Raw genomic sequence first — 17,344 nt, 5'->3', positions numbered from 1 at the left:
ATCTAGCTCCTAAAATTCTGTAATGAACTGGCAGTCTCCTTATGAGTGTATTAGAAAGTACTGACTTTAAGTTCCCAAGTCCTCCTGTATTGGTAAAGGATATATTTCTAACATCTATTCCTGCCCTTTTCTTCTTTTGCTATTAGAGAATTGGGGCCTTCAAACTTCAAAAACAAATGCAAGTTTCTAAAGCTTTCCTTTCAAATTGCTCATTCTCCTCTTGTATTAAACTGCAAGCACCTACTCTTTTTGTCTGATTTTCAAACCCAAAGATATAAAATGTCAGGGTATGTGGTTAGTTTTAATGAAACAGGTGGAGGTCCTCAAATTGCCCATTTCTATGTCTAGCAGATTCTTTTCAGTATTGACTAGAGCTCTCATTTAAAGTTGACAAGGGTCATGGGACTTCCCTGGTGGTCCAGTGGTTAAGACTCCGCATTTCCACCGCAGGGGGCACGGGTTTGATCCTGGTCGGGGAACTAAGATCCTGCATGCTGCGTGGCCAACAAAAAAAAAGAAAAAAATTAAAGTTGGCAAGGGTCAGTAAGTCTACTAGGAGACTCTGTAGATAATAAATCTGTGGGAAATTTCATACTGTATTCAGCCAAAACCAACTTCTTAAACCAAAAGCGTTCTGGTTCTATGGGTTTAAAACACTTTAGGTGGAAAACATGAAATATACTTCTTTTACTAGGTTTTTTTAATTGATTATTTGTTAGTTCTCTATGCACTTGTTCCTTTTGGAATAGTAGAGTAAATGCAGCATGGTGTTGCCAAGGAGAAAAATGACCTTCAATTCAGAGTAAACATAGCACCTCTCAAAACGAATTTATTAACTCCAACTTGAAAATTTCTGAAGAGCTTTAGATTAACTTTTTAACTGTAATTATTCATAGAAACATTGTTTCTGTTAAGTATTTTAATATACTAGATTATTTCTGCTCATGCTTTTTTCTTTTATTTGACTTAAAGAGAGAGTATAATGCACAGTTGAACCTCAAAATAGTACAAAGATTTTATTTTTTAAATTTTGCTACCTCATGTACATTTTCAGCCTTACTTATAAGATTTGTGTTTGGTTCTTTTTCATATTTTATAAATAAATTTTCAGGGGCAAAATGTGTAGGTTTTTTAAATTATGTGATTTCTGTGCATAGCTCTCACTTTAAATTAGATACGTAGTTAAAACGCCACACGTCACATTTGCTTTTGTGAATCAGAGCCTTTTGACAAATATTTTGTGTTTTAAATTATTCCATTAGCTAAAATTAAAATCACTTTTTTCTTTTGGTGATGTTTTGCAGTTTTTATATAATGCAGTCATATTATGCTTCTTTGATTTTAACGACCTTTTGCTTTGCTTTTCCTTCTTTTGTGCTGCAAACATATAGTGGATTTATGGTCTGTGGGGTGCATTATGGGAGAAATGGTTTGCCACAAAATCCTCTTTCCAGGAAGGGACTGTATCCTTGTGCTGCTGCAGCAGTTTAATTAGTTAGGTGATGAACTTCCTTATGTTCTCTAATGAAAATGAATATAGTGTACATTCATACATGTGGGTTTTTTTAAACAGACGTAAAGTTTGTGGCTGTTATAGTTCAAAAATTGTTGAGATACGAAGCTGAAATGTTTGTAGGCTGCATCTGGCAGTAGGAAATACAGTCTCTGCTGGTAGTTAGAGCACATTCACTGTCATTCATTTTTATTTTATACTGCTTTCTATAATTTTGAAGTATACATGGTGTGTGTGATTTTTTTTAATGTTTATATATTTTTTTTATTTTAACCAAAATCTTTATGTTAATGTCATTGCATTTTGTTTTCAGTTGACATTTGGTCAGTTGGGTGCATCATGGGAGAAATGATCAAAGGTGGTGTTTTGTTCCCAGGTACTGATCGTATCCTTATCTTTGGCCTAAAATGTAGTTTCTAAAGGTCAAAATGTATGACAGCACTTCAGCTTGGTCAGGTATAATGTATTTTGTCTCTCCCTAATAAAAAGTATTGTTAAATTACTCTTTCAAAATACCACCTGCTATTTGACTTAGACTTTCCTTTCCCTAATTTATTTGTTGTTTCATATGTTAATTCTGAAAACTGCTCAGGTTAATTATCCACAATTATTTGCTGCCTTTGAGTTGATTTATTTAACCTAAATCAAAAGTCATGGCTTGTATTAAATTTTCTAATAATTATACACTTGAGTAAGTCTAGAAGTACTTAGGACATAATATGAATTTTGGAATTGTCTGTTGCTTCTGGTCATCCTTTTGTTTTGTCCTCCCCACTTCCTTTTTTGTTAATGTGCTGTGTGTTCTATGTCTTTTGGTTATTGTCTCATTACTCAACATAACATACTGATCTTTTCATCTGAGAATTTCAGCAGTAATAATTTTACATGGTGATGAGTAGATTTGGGTCATGATTTTTGTTCATCTGAATGACTACTAATCTTTATAATAACAGTGATCTGTTATGTGTCTATCAGCTAGTGAAACTTAGAATTGTTTTAGGAAGAGGAATGGGAAAAACCATATTCACTGGGTTACAATAAGAAAGTTTTAGGTCTTAGTCCACGGGGAGGAGTTGGAGGTGTAAACGCTAAAGATTGGAAGGAAAGAGACCAGAGAATTCTAACCTTACACCTTAACCAAAATACTGAGTCATTTTCTTAAATTTCAGAGCTTTAAAAAAATTTTACTAACATAAGCTGAACAAAGAATGGCAAAAGGAAATGCCATCATTTTCATTGCTACTGGTTTTCTGTTAGTGTAGAAAACTCAAAAAATGCAGGACATGTAATAAATATTTCCTATCTTCTCGGAAATGCATTCACATTTTCTGATAAGCTGGAAGGAAAGGCAAATTTTGTATTCTAAAATTACGTACAGTTTACATTTAGAGTCCTTATGGGTAGTAATTGTCATTTTTCTTTGAGCCACTTATCATTTGTATTTAGAATTTGTGTATTTAGAATATAAGAATTTAAGCTTCCATTTTTATGATAAAATTAGTATTAGTAGACACACACATGCACATAATAAATAAGGTTAACAAAGCTTGTTTACTGATCCTTTTTGTCCACCTACAATCATTGCCTTTTGCAAGGTGGCTGTAAGATTTATAACTGCCACATTCTTTCTTAGGATTTTTTAATTGCCATTTTCTTATTTTAATATGGATATGACTAATATGTTGAACATTAGATACACAGTATTTTTTCTTAGCTACTTGATATTAGATATTGATCAGTGGAATAAAGTTATTGAACAGCTTGGAACACCATGTCCTGAATTCATGAAGAAACTACAACCAACAGTAAGGACTTATGTTGAAAACAGACCTAAATATGCTGGATATAGCTTTGAGAAACTCTTCCCTGATGTACTTTTCCCAGCTGACTCGGAACACAATAAACTTAAAGGTACTTTTTATAAACATATATCTTTAATTCCATTGTGGGTAGGTGGGTGGTTGTGGAGGGGGTTTATGAGGGTATATTCATATTCTCATGGGACATAACATTGTCTCTGGGTAATGGAACAGTGTGAGGTTTTAGTTCTTTTTAGTTATTTTTTTGTGATTTTATATTTTTTAATCATATGTATGACCTAATTTTATAGTAAATCTATTCTGTTTAAAACATTTTTTAATAAATGATAATTTCAAGTTTCTGAAATTTATTGATAATTGTAAAACTTTTATGAGATACGTGTACATTAACGTCTCATTATTTTTGCAGCCAGTCAGGCAAGGGATTTGTTATCTAAAATGCTGGTAATTGATGCATCTAAAAGGATTTCTGTAGATGAAGCTCTCCAGCACCCGTATATCAACGTCTGGTATGATCCTTCTGAAGCAGAAGCTGTAAGTTCTTTTCTTTAATGTTTGAAGACTATATTGTACGCTTAGAGTTAGAATTAAAGTTAGGTTTGGAGGATATTTTAAAATTTTAAATAAAAATATAAATAAATGATGATGGCGTTTTTCTGTTTTTGCATGAAAAGTTTCTTAAGAGAATGAACATATCCAAGTACCTCCTACACAAAATAAAGTTCCCCCCCACTGTTTCTTGCCTTTTTGCCGTGATACTTGTATGCTGAGCTAGAATGTTGAGCACTTTGGGAAAACATCTTAACTTAGTTGTAAACAAATTATTATATCCAAATCATAGCACAATTCTATGATATAAATAAAATGTGACCATTTCAAAAACAGGAAGAAAAGAAAAAGACGGTTAAACATCTTTTTTCCTGTCACTGTTCTCTCTACGCAAGATCAGTGTTGATCATTGATCAATCTTGGCCTAATGATGTATTTTTCCAAGTCTGGCTAACATTTCAAATAATTGTAAACAATTTATATACTCCCAATAAACTGACTCAATTATTGTTGCCTTGTTTTTCAGCCACCACCAAAGATACCTGACAAGCAGTTAGATGAAAGGGAACACACAATAGAAGAGTGGAAAGGTAACATTCACCAGATTCTTTAAGAATAAATCTATATATATAGAATAATCTATATATATATATAGAATAATCTATAATAAATCTGTGTTGATTTATTCATCGTTCATTTATTTATTCTATATATATAGAATAATCTATATCTATATATAGAATAATCTATAATAAATAAATCTATGTTGATTTATTCATCGTTTTAGGGAAATGAAAGATATTTTCTATTATTCGTAACTGATATTTAATAATATGATTTAATATTTTTACAAAAGTAGAGAGTATGTCTCCTTCCCTCACTGACTTAATCCCAGTGTCTTTGTTCCCCACCCCAGACAAAGACACATTTGTGCTTTCTGGAACTTTTATGTTCTTCCATAGTCTACAAAAATACAAACTTGTGTGTTTGATGTCTCCCCCTTCTCCTCTCCCACCCTGTTTTAATCACATATGGTTGTATACAGTGCACACTTGCTTTGTTGATATAATCGTATATTTTAGAGATTATTCTCTCTTGCTCCATATACCTGGCTCATTTGGTTTAATAGCCAGTTAGTGATGTGCTGTTCGCCTGTGTCACAGGGTTCTGTATCTAACAACCATTTGAAGAGCATTTAACTTGTGTCTGGTCTGTTGTTACAAACAACTCTGCAGTGTTCTTGTGCACATCTGAGAACATGCCTGTAAGAAAAATCCTACAAGGAGATTCACTGGGCCAAAGGACATTTTTCAGTTATTTCCGATTACTCTCCAGAGAAATTGTAGCAGTTTACACTTCCATCAGCATTTTATGGGAATGTCTCTTTTACCCCCACCCTCACCAACAGAGTTAGTTAATTTTTAATCTTTGCATATCTAATAGTTTTATTTTATTTTTTTACTTTGGTTGAACATTAATAATGCTTTGAAAGTCATGACAATGTTAAAATATTTCTTTCTTTAAAAGATTCCCTTGGACAGTTCAGCCAGGTAATTTTTAGATCCTGCTTGCCTCCATTTATATTGTTGTCATTTTATATTTTGACCACTTTTGTAACTACATGACTTTGGACAAGTCACTTAAAATCAGGTAGACAGAAGACATGTTATTAAGAGCTAAGAACCTAAATACTTGGAAGGCACAATATAAACCGGAGCATGTAATCCATCTACAGATTTATTTGGGAGGAATGAATTTGATTCTTTCTTCTTAGGAATAACCAGAGATTAGTTTTCGCTAAGTTGACTTTGGGAGACATATAGTTAGACTCTGTAGAGCCCACCAGAATGATAGAATTGGGTAGAACCTAGTGCATCTATATATGTAATATACAGGAGTATAGAAACTATAGATCAGAGTATGTATTAAAGTATCTAACCTGATATTTTTATATATCATTACATTTACAGTAAACATTTATGGTATTTTATGGAATCTTAATAGGTCACCAATTGTAAAACACACTAGTATGTACCACTAAGAAAGAAGAAACAATGCCAGTTGTACTGCACGACTGATTATAGATGCAACCCAGTTTCAAAGATATTAAACTGTGAAAAAAGTACATCTTAAAATCAGTGAAACATTGTATTTTCATTTGTATATGGTTATATCTGGGATTTTTGATTACTGTAAGCATGTTTATCTTTATTCTGTATCTTTTTCTCCTAGCCCCAAATGCCGTTTAGTAATTACCTACAAACTCCCTTTTTCAAGATCTGCTTAAGAATTTTAGCATCATAACAGAAAAATTCATTGCCAAAGCCATTAACTACAGATTGCTTTGTCTAGTTAGTACTCCTGATTAGCTTTGGTTCTTCTGCCTCAGTCCCATTTTACAAAGGAGTATTTTCTCTCTCTTTTTAATCCTCCTATCCGGAATGCTTATCATTCCTTTTTGTTTCTTTAAAGAAAAGCATCTCCCATTCTTTCCTCTATCAAGACTTGCTATTTTTCTTCTTCCCAGCCCAAGTAGGTTACCATCGCAAGCAAACTTAGGCGTCTCCAGCTCTTGTTCATCCCAACATATCCACTTGTTTTACCTTATTATCAACATAAATGTTGCCATACCCTGTGATCAGAAATCATTTATTGAAAGTTTAATGTAAAGAATTACAGACTCCTTGAAATTCTGTGCAACAATTTTTGTTTATACATTTTTCTCAGAAGAGGGTTCATTGCTTTTATACAATTCTCAAAGGATTTTATGACCCAGAGATGATGATGAATAATGGCAATGTTAGCATCCACCAGAAGGTTCTTCTTAAGTCAGCATTCAGACTCATAAGGCACATCACACTTGACATCAGGATCATGTAGAAGAATACAGGGCAGGAGGCACGTACAATGCAGGGCAGGATCTGGTGTTACTCTTCAGTTGGAGTAGTCCTCCCAGCAGTCCACCCACTATCCAGAAGCCTAGTTAAAGACCAAGATTCTCATGAAGAAATTCTTGACAGTCATAGCATGCCATGCTTCAACTCAGAAGGAGTTAAAGTATAGTTACCTGATTCTTTTCCTTTAATAAAAATATATTTATATTCTATTCTGATTAAAGAAGGTTCCACATACTCTTGCATTTAAATCTTTTAACAGATATCTGGGTAAGTACCTACAGTGTACCAGGTACAATGCCAGGGCTCAGGAAATAGAAGTTAAAGACAAATTTGATTCAAGCCCTTACTGAGAGAATTAAATTAGCATTTGCTGTACAGAATGATATGGTATAGTACAAAGTGTTGGTGGAGTAAAAAAGGTAAAGCTTCTAACCCCAGCTCTATCTTAATCCAACTTCTGGAATATTACAGCAGAGACTTTGCTTCTTTCAATATAATTCATGGTTGAGGATCAAGAAATTGTTATTAACACCTTTGAATCTTAGGCTGACACTTCTGGACCCTCTGCCATTGCAAGAACACCATTCGAAGTACTTAGTGTGTGCAAAAATTTTTTACTTAAAACATACATATCTTGGGAGATTGCCTCTCAGACTTTGAAAAGTTTTTGTTCACCTCTTTTTCAGAATTGATATACAAAGAAGTTATGGACTTGGAGGAGAGAACCAAGAATGGAGTTATACGGGGGCAACCCTCTCCTTTAGGTTGGTTACAATATAAGCTTAGTTAAGATTACAGTTTACTTCTTGTGTTGTAGTCTTCAGTGGCCTGAAACCTTCAGTTCTTTCCATATTTAGTACCATTAGTATTCAAAGTTTATTAACTATAAGGAATACAATTTCTGTGGTAAATTTGAAAGCATTGGTACACTGTTCTATCAGTACATTGTACTAGTATATCAGTAACTGACTTCATAAAATGCATATCTTTTTCTTTGATACTGACATCCCATTGAAGAACAGAAATTTAAAACGTTTTTTGGTGGTTGTTGGCATTGTTGTCTTTAAAGAAGAAATTTATCACAATTCAATATATTTACCTTTCTGTGATTTAACAGTCCTTACTTTGGATAAATAAACTAAAACTTCATGGCAGAATTCTGTACGGGATGCCAATTTTGTACATGATACCTCTTTCTCATTTTGGTATTTTTGATTTGTTTAAGGCAGTAGCATTAAAACTGCTGTCAGAAGGTATTCTAGCTCTTAAGAACATTGGTTTGCAGGAGTTAAACATTTTCTTTTATCATAAGCTCATCTTATATTAAATTTTAGTACTTGTTAAAGCATAAAGAATTTAAAAGAAAAGTTAAATGACAGGTAACATGTACATATTAAGTACATACTACATGACAGACACTGATAGTTTTTGTACTTTGTTTCATTCAGCCCCCCAGAACCCTGAGGAAGGGGTTGTTGTGCACATTTTACAGATGAGGAAACAAGTTTAGAAAAATTAAATGATATAAGACTACAAATCTTTTGTGTAGAAAAGCAATACTTGAAGCCATGTTTATCAGTAACTTCAGAGGGCATGGTTTTTCCAGCATCCCATATGGCTGGCAACAGAGAATAGGGCAGTTTTAGGGAAGAGATTAAATTTGAGCTGAGCCTTGAAGGCTGAGTAAGGTTTCAACAGGTAGGTCTTGAATTTGCGTGAAACTATGCCATTTTAATCCTTCTAAAATTCTTATACCTTCTAAGAAAAAAACGGATATCATATTTAGCATCAATGAAGTAAGATATATAGGTATAGTTTCAGGTGCCCATTTTGTTGTACTATAAACATATATTTGTTTAAATAATTTTTGTAGCTTCCTATGACATTTTTGGTTATATTTTGAGTTCTTTTAATTCTTTGTTTTTTAAACCTTGATCAAGAATGCAGTCTTCCAAATTTTAATATAGATCCTCTTGAAAACATAAATTGGTTTCAACAGCTTTTTACCTACAATTAGCTGTAACAAAAGCTATCTTATAAATGCTTTAATAACTCAGTTAATTAGCTTTGTATTGATATACAGTAGTCATATAAGTGAATTGTTCATGATGGAGGCTTGAATGGAATTTGAAAAGTCCATTTTTAGGGAAGTTTTATACTTTAGCATACTGTCCTAGTGATGGCACATCCTAAGTGTCAAATGTTTGAGTAAACTTAATAATCTCATGAGATAGATAGAGCAGTTGTGTTTGTTCTTAATTTATAAGTGAAAAATTTGAATCCTAGACAACACTTAACTATGGTTACAAAATAAGTCAGTGGAAAGGACAGGACTGCAAGTTTCTAGACATTTTCTGGATTCTCAGTTATAGCTGGCAAAGAAGAGTGTTAGTAAATTAATCTGTTATAAAAATATTCAGTTCTTGATTATATGCAAAAACAGAAGATAAGTATTTGATGACTCAGAATATCAGATAATCACAATACCATTTCGACTTGATTTTAAAAAGTAAATATTTTTCCCTCTGGATTGCCTCTTATCTTTATTTTGGGTTGGCTAATACTAAAATGAGTTTGCATACCTTTGAGTGTGTAGAGTCACTGAGAGGGAAATGACCCAGATATCTGAAATTAAAGATTTTTCCATATTATTGCTGTCCGGATATTGAGAATTTACTATTGGCTTGGCCCAAAAGTTCGTTTGGGTTTTTCTGTAACTTACGGGAAAACCCGAATGAACTTTTTGGCCAACCCAACATATTACTTTAAAGGTCAGAAGTAAACAAGTTTTTTTTCCTTAGGTATTTGATTTTCAGATTAAAAAGTTAACTGTTTAATTATGATGCATTTAAAACACAACATTGTAAAGCAATTATACTCCAATAAAGATGTTTAAATAAAAATTCAAGAGAAAAAAATGATTTTTATTAGATTAAAAAATTTGGATGAAATAAAATTTGGATAAAGAAGTAGAGGCATGAAAAAGTATATAGAACCCTTTTATGATTTGAATGTTTCAGTACAGGTCTTTGAAGCTAGCCATAATGTTGTATACTCTTTAGTCAGAAAAGGTGCATTCTGTAGTGTACCAATTGAACTTTTAAAAGTTTAGTATCTTCATTTCACTCTGGCTGGGAGCCTAATGGGTTCTTGGGTCTAGAAGGTTATCACATTTCTCCTTTTCCTCTCTATTAGGCCTGAAGTACCCAGTCTGCTTTTCTTTCCCAGTGTACCTCCCATCACCTGCTCTATCCCTTGTGGTTCCATTCCTTTCTGTTTCCCAGTCCCTGCCCCACTGCCCTAAAGATTTGCCTATTACTATTCCCTAGCTATTTCATTGTTAGATTTGAAGACAAGCTCTCAGAGGACCTTTCATATTTAAGTGTTTTTATTGCATGCCATTGGACACAAAGGAGGGATAATTTCAAACAATGAGGTGCTGCGTTCTGGAACAGTGGTTTTCAACTTGCTTAGTTTTAACATCATTGGGTCCCTGAAACTCACGCCTATTCTTATTGCTCAGTTTGAAAACCATTGGTTTTTATTCCATGAATGTGTTCTTAGGAATTTTTGTATAACTTGCGTTATTTAATATACTCAAATTTGAAAAGACTCTTATTTAGTGCTCATGTAGTTCAAAAGCACTTACCTAGTGCATGAATCACCTTTAACTTTTCCCAACCCCACGGTGTCATTCCCTTCCCTTCCTGACCCAACCCCCTTGAGAGGATTTTTCTATAGGTTAAGTATTCCTGTTGCTTTTTAAAATCCAGGAAATGCTTGTTAGGCTATACTTTTGGTAAAGGAAACAGTCTCCCCCTACTTTCGTGTTTAATAAGTCTGTATTTGCATTTACAAAGTACTTATTAGAACTGAAATAACAAGACTTGAGTTTACCTAACTGGGGCACTTGCGTGGCTCGGCAAGTCACGTAACCAAATGGGGCGGTTGAACTGAGGATCCATTGAATTAAAATGATTTTAATCTTCGTCTTGGCTTTTGCTTAAAAACAAGATGTACCAGAAGGATTGTTTGGACTTTACAGTGAGAAGATATCATAGAGCATTTTTTTTAGGGCAGTAGTTTTTTTTAAAATTTATTTTATTGAAGTATAGTTGATTTACAACATTACATTAGTTTCTGGTGTACAGCAAAGTGATTCAGTTATACATATATACAATAGTTCGCATCTGCTAATCCCAAACTCCCAATCCATCCCTCCCCCACCACCCCCTCCTGCTTGGCAACCATAAGTCTGTTCTCTATGTAAGTCTGTTTCTGTTTCATAGATAAGTTCATTTGTGTCATATTTTAGATTCCACATATAAGTGATATCATATGTTATTTGTCTTTCTCTTTCTGACTTACTTCACTTAGTATGGTAATCTCTAGGTCCATCCGTGTTGCTGCAAATGGCATTATTTTGTTATTTTTTTATGGCTGAGTAGTATTCCATTGTATATATGTACCACATCTTCATTATCCATTCATCTGTCATTGGACATACAGGTTGCTTCCATGTTTTGGCTGTTTAAATAGCGCTTCAGTGAACATTGGGGTATATGTATCTTTTCAAAGTATAGTTTTTGTCTGGATATATGCCCAGGAGTGGGATTGCTGGATCATATGGCAATTCTCTTTTTAGTCTTTTGAGGAACCTCCATACTGTTTTCCACAGTGGCTGCACCAATTTACATTTATTAGGGCAGTAGTTTTTAACTCTTTGAGTCATACATTCCTTTGAGATCCTCTCTCCAACAAAATGCAATGCAGACAGTTTTGCATGTATTATTAAGTGTTATTCACACACAGTCTGAAGCCAATTCATGAGTCTTGCCGTAGGACCATTTCTAACTATAGCTTGGACTTAATAATTCTTGTCCTGAACTGAAAATGAAAAACAAATTAGTAGAAAGGACAGGTTACCAGACGTTTTCAGAATTCTTACCTCGTAGCTAGCAGTGAAAAGTGTTTGTTAGTGTTGTGTTGAATATCACTTGTGATTATTTTTAGTGAGCCTTTTAAAACCAAAAGAAAAATTATTGACCACTAGAGGTGGTCAGTACAGTACAAGTAGCTCGGTCTGCAACTCTGTCTGCAACTGATTTGCTGTTTTGTTTCTCATAGCACAGGTGCAGCAGTGATCAATGGCTCTCAGCATCCATCGTCATCATCGTCTGTCAATGATGTGTCTTCAATGTCAACAGATCCGACTTTGGCCTCGGATACAGACAGCAGTCTAGAAGCATCAGCTGGACCTCTGGGCTGCTGTAGATGACTACTTGGGCCTTGTGGGGGTGGGAGGGATGGGGAGTTGTTTAGTCATTGATAGAACTACTTTGAAAACAATTCAGTGGTCTTATTTTTGAGTGATTTTTCAAAAACATAGAATTCATTTTGTAGTAAAGTAGTTTTTTTCTTAATTTCAAGTGATGTAATTTAAAACTTAAGTTGTGTTTTAAAACAGCAACAAAACTGTATTTTTGCTGTAATTAACTGTATAATGTAAACCTAATTATTTTATCATGGTTTAAAATTTTTGCATATTTGCTTTATCTTATGCTGCTGATTTTTTTTTTACTGAATTTGTAAGATTTTGTTTATCAAAGCAACTATTATGTGGTGACTTGCCTATATCATGAATTATTTAAGATTTTTATAGTTTTTTTAATTAGAATTTATTCAGATGTTTTGTTCATGATGCTATCCTTTAGGGTTATGTGCTTATCAATGAAATAACCCCAGAGGAGTGAGGGAAAATAACCTGTAGCCAGTTATATTCAGGAATAACTACTGTAAATGATGAACGTGTTAAAAAAAAACCTCCAATATTTGCTACTTGCCAATTCTAATTTAGTTACAACAATTGGTAGGTAATCCTACATGAATTTTGGCAAAAGCCCCATCATCTAAATGGTAGAATAACTCAGAGCATGTCTTTGAAGATGTTGGGCATCTACCACCACCCTCCTATCCCCCATCCTACCCACCAAAAGTAAGAGAATATGGTGTTTTCTGCAAATTTGTGGCATGCTCAAAGCTTATAATCACGTAAAGTCAAGAGGATGCTTCATGAATAATACATTTCAATGGAAATAAACAGATGGTTCACCTTTACTAGCTGTGAGCCTGTTTTTATATACACTGAGTTAATCTACTCAGGCTGTAGGTCCCAGCAGTGATTTAGAGTCTGGTCTTTCTCTTTCCTGCAGCCTCGGGCCCTTGGACCTATTTGGTTTCTAGAGTGTCAGTCAGTTGAGCACCAGTTCTCAGGGTGTTTCTGGCCATTTGATTCTACCTGTGGCATAATCATATTTATACTAGCTGTTGGGAGGTTCCAAAGCCTACTTAGATTTCTGTAGGTGATGTATAAAATGAGCAATATACCGTTCATCTGAAAATAGTAGCACACAGCCATATATAGGATATCATTTTCTAAGGACTGTTTCTTCACATTGAGTAGAGCAGGCATAATTGGTGGTTATTTAGTCTGAGTCTTTAATTTTTTTATACCTGATTTTCAATAAAACACACAATGTGGATGTTGAACAGTGTAAGAATGGTGCTGCTCCTGACAGTTGTATGTTAACTGTTTACATTTTATATCTGCAGAATTATTTCTCTATAACTGAATTTTTCTTAAGTAAAATGTCATTGAAGTCTCATTATATCTGAAATACGTTGTCTGTAATGCCCCAGGCACTTTTTGTTATTTTTGGAACAAGAGGCATTTCATGTAATGAACTGGGAAATGCATACTTAAGTAAGCTAAAGGTTCTAGGCAGAAAGCCCAATGGAATTAATGACCAGCAGGAGCAAGAACTGGTGCGGCTCAACGTGCAGCGTCTGAAAGTCCACTTGGCATGTTATTCATATATTCAGTGCAAAATTCGTTTTGAGTAAGGTATTTTAGGTCATTGTTAATGTGCAATATTTAGGATTAAAATACATTAATAGCCATTTTATATGCTTTGAAATAGTAAGTTTGTCTTTGATGGTTTAAAGTGATGATTTCTAGCCTCTTTTGAAGTTGGCAGCCTTTTTATTAATCCCTTTTCTACTGATATGACAGGGTGCATTAATTAGGCAAATTAAAGTTTTAAGACTATAACACCTTTTGAATTGTAGAAACAGGATTGGATTTACAATTTCAGAAGAAATTTGAGCATGAGTGTGTTCCTAGTTTTTATTAGTCCGACAGTTAACTAGCTTTATTTCTATAGGATAGATTATTTCACTATTGCACTTTAACAACTGACATGCTCTCAGAAGATTCCCTTATTTTCTGTTTCCTCGCTGATAAGCCATCTCTTGATACAGATTTTGGTTAAGCAAGGAAAACCAAGTGTTGTTACAGTATTGTTTGTTGTAAATGCCAGCTCCCACTTGCCAACCAGCATGTTTCAGTTGATCAGAGAAAATCAACTCTTATTAGTCATGTAGACTAAAATACTTGTTATATCCTGAAAACAAAGTCTAAGTGTTGCTTGTCCTGGGTTTTTAAAAATGCAATAGCTAAATACAACCTTCCCTCTTCTCTTAACTGTATTAAATTAAAAATGTGCTAGTTCTTTGTATTTTACTTTTGAACCTTTAAAAACATCTTAAACATTTTTTTAAAGAAATTACAAATAAGTTTTCTGTCAAGCAGTACTTACGTAAAGCCACTTTGCTTATCTTATAACTTTGTTTTTTCAACTTTATATACTTAATATACCCATGGTCTTACTGTCAGAAAATTACTTTGACCAAGATATATTGTTTAACTTCATAAGTTAGGAAAGAGACAATAATTCTTTCTACATATTTCTTCCTGGTTACTGTTCTGTTACCCTCTAATATAAACTATTTGTTAAATGATTGTGTTGTTGGGATTGCTTAATTATAATAGACATAGACAAAGCATCTCAACTCTTCATACTGTTTGCTGAACAGTTCTCATTTTGTTACACACCCTCGGCTGCTGATTGTTCCTGGTATGCACTCTTCCAAGTTGGTAAAGGTACAGTGCATTCACACCAGACTTCCTAAGAGAAATGCCAGCCTCTTAAGTGAAAAGGCTACCATACAAACCCCTTAACGATATCAAGAAGCTTGATTATATGTGAAGCAGCAGACTTTCTCATAAGCCCTTTCATTATTTTGTTCCATGCTAATCCTGCTGTGTTGTCTAAAAAGGTAAAGGTGAAGAGGACATGGATGATCTGATAGTGAAATCAGCAGCAGGCAAGTGAAGCCGTTTGGGGTTACAGATAAGACTTGGTATACAGTATCGGCCAGTATGTGCTACACTATGAAGATGTAACTACTCATTGTTGCCTAGGCACAAGCCTGTACAACATTTTGAGGTAAAAACATAGTCTATTTTCAAAAATACTGTTGTAGTTTGTTTGTGAGTGTTGTTCATTAGTTGCACATTAGCTGTAGAGTGAATGCATGATGCCCCATGACCCCAGTAAACTCTTACCAGTAGAAAAACCAAACACTACTGTTCTGTCATTAGCAGACCTCTTAAATGTTGCCTCCGGATCCTTTACATTTTAGTGTACATTGTGTTTCTACTGATCTCTCTTAGGTTTTTCCCGAATCAGAGGAAACTAATTTTTCCTTAATAGCAAGCAAGATGAAGACGTATAAGGGCATTGAAGCAGAAATGTGTAGTTTGGGGTGCGATTAGAACGCTGGTAAGGAAAACAAAAGCCCTAATTAATTTCAAACTAACTGCTCTTAGTTAAGTGCTCTTAAGGAGAGTCTAGTAAGAGTCACACATTCTGGCCATTTCTAATTTAGATTCTCTTTGTTACTGAAACTTCTGAGAAATACTACCTGTGGATTAGTTTTGCACAATGTTTTTTTCTCACAATAACTTACAAATTAAACTAGGTTTTTATTGAACTACCTCACACTAATTTTCTATGCTTTCCCAAGTAAGCGGTTGCCCTTACTGTTAGATCTTCGCTGAGTGAATTATAAATGTGTGTTAAATACGTCATAGCCAGTGTCGACACAACACCAGTAAGTATGTAAAATATATACCTTGCATCGGTAAGAGAGACTCACCTGTAAAATCTTTCACTGTGTATCTTGGAGTATGGTGTTAGATGTGCTCGTTGGACGTAATTACTGTCTGTTTTTGTAAGTAGAAACCTGCTCGTGATATCAGTCCATTCTTTACATTTTACAAAAGGAATAAATCTTAGTAAATTTTACGAAGAAATAAATTACTTTTGTAGGCCCGATATTTGGTATATTTTTGAGAAGCTCTTAATCTTTTAGCTGAATGATGAAGTTAAACTGAACTAGCTGTCTACCTGGACTGTGACATCTATTTTCTCACTATAGTTTATCCTGTTCAACAGGTTTTGAAACCTGAAACCCAAGTATCATAATTGACATTTGCTTTTCTCCCTATATGATGCCATTCCTTCTTCATTTCCTCTCTCTTCCCTGTGTTCCATTCCCTCTCCTCTCCCCTCCTCTAGACAAAACAAATGGGGCACTTTGTAGGGAATGCTGAGATAATTATTGTGGTTTTTAATCATTCATGCCCTAGTCATTAAACATGCACCACTGGAATGTAAACAATGTTATCTAGTATGTTAATTGGTTATAATATTTTAAATAAAAAAGAAAAAAGTGATATGAAAATTATGAAATTAAGAGTTTTTCATTGAAAACAAAATATAAATTTTTGATAAAAAGTTTTTCTGGGCAATTTTAAGATTTCCTATGGATTGAGATCAAAGGGGTGCTAGGGCAGGTCTCTTAGATTTGGATTTTATACAAACTGTGAAGAGGCTAAACTATCACCCTGGTTTTCTCGTTTACCTACTCTTGCTTTTCTGGTGTTTGAACTTGCTAGAGAAACATTATTTTAAAAAGGGAATTTGCTTCAATGCCCTTAACCTATAGTTCTTTGTAACCATGTGAGAGAGCAGCCACCATGGCCACTTGACAAGAATAAGTATTTTAAAAGGATCTGTTGTAAAACAAACCAGGGATTTCAGCTCTGAGCGCATTTCCAGCTTTGCCATGCAGGTGTTCTCTTTGCCTACACTGGGCAGGCTGCTATGTGGGTGTCAGGGTCTGTCGCTGCATGTGCCCAGTCTCCATGTGGTGACACTCCTCCATCTTGCTCCACTCTTGCTCCAGATAACGCTCATATCCATGAGGGTCCCACCCCCCTCGCCTGCATTCATGCTTCCCTGCTCTGAGGAAAGGATAGCCTGGGCCAAGCTTCTGCCTGACCACTGCTGCTCCATCAGCTGATGTGATTGCCAGCCTGGTGCTCTCTGCCTCATCACAGTCAAGGAAGAGGCCTCCAGTGATAGACTGGGTGGCAAGAGCAGACATCTGTGTGGAGTGTTGAGTTAATTTAATTTCCACCCAGCCATAATACCCTAGTGACACCAAATAAAATGGAGTAAGTAATGCATTCTTGTTAATTGAGGTACTACATTTATTTTACTGTTGCTCCTCAAAAGGTCCATTGACTTTATGTGAATGAAAATTGATTTGTACTGGTTTTGTGGTTTGAAATTTTTTTATTTAGCTTTTATAGCTAA

At 34.5% G+C, this 17,344-nt stretch overlaps 1 protein-coding gene across 4 annotated transcripts in view; it reads left to right on the top strand.

Annotated features, from left to right (window-relative positions):
* Positions 1 to 16,427, top strand: part of MAPK8 (mitogen-activated protein kinase 8) — a 107,306-nt gene extending 90,879 nt beyond the window's left edge. For 2 of the 4 annotated variants that reach the window (XM_067710259.1, XM_067710263.1), the window contains 6 exons: positions 1,827 to 1,898; positions 3,242 to 3,424; positions 3,743 to 3,867; positions 4,409 to 4,472; positions 7,466 to 7,543; positions 11,912 to 16,427. In XM_067710259.1, coding sequence (XP_067566360.1) covers positions 1,827 to 1,898; positions 3,242 to 3,424; positions 3,743 to 3,867; positions 4,409 to 4,472; positions 7,466 to 7,543; positions 11,912 to 12,057 — 668 coding nt within the window. In that variant the 3' untranslated portion in view covers positions 12,058 to 16,427. Of the gene's footprint in view, positions 1 to 1,391; positions 1,464 to 1,826; positions 1,899 to 3,241; positions 3,425 to 3,742; positions 3,868 to 4,408; positions 4,473 to 7,465; positions 7,544 to 11,906 lie in introns of all 4 variants that reach the window. The other 2 variants (XM_067710260.1, XM_067710262.1) reach the window with 2 other exon arrangements.
* The last annotated feature ends 917 nt before the right edge of the window (positions 16,428 to 17,344 follow it).

Source organism: Pseudorca crassidens, chromosome 16, assembly GCF_039906515.1.
Source record: "Pseudorca crassidens isolate mPseCra1 chromosome 16, mPseCra1.hap1, whole genome shotgun sequence".
Taxonomy (NCBI): Eukaryota; Metazoa; Chordata; class Mammalia; order Artiodactyla; family Delphinidae; genus Pseudorca; species Pseudorca crassidens.
The sequence above is the reverse complement of the archived record's forward strand: the minus strand, read 5'-3'. Positions and strand labels throughout refer to the sequence as shown.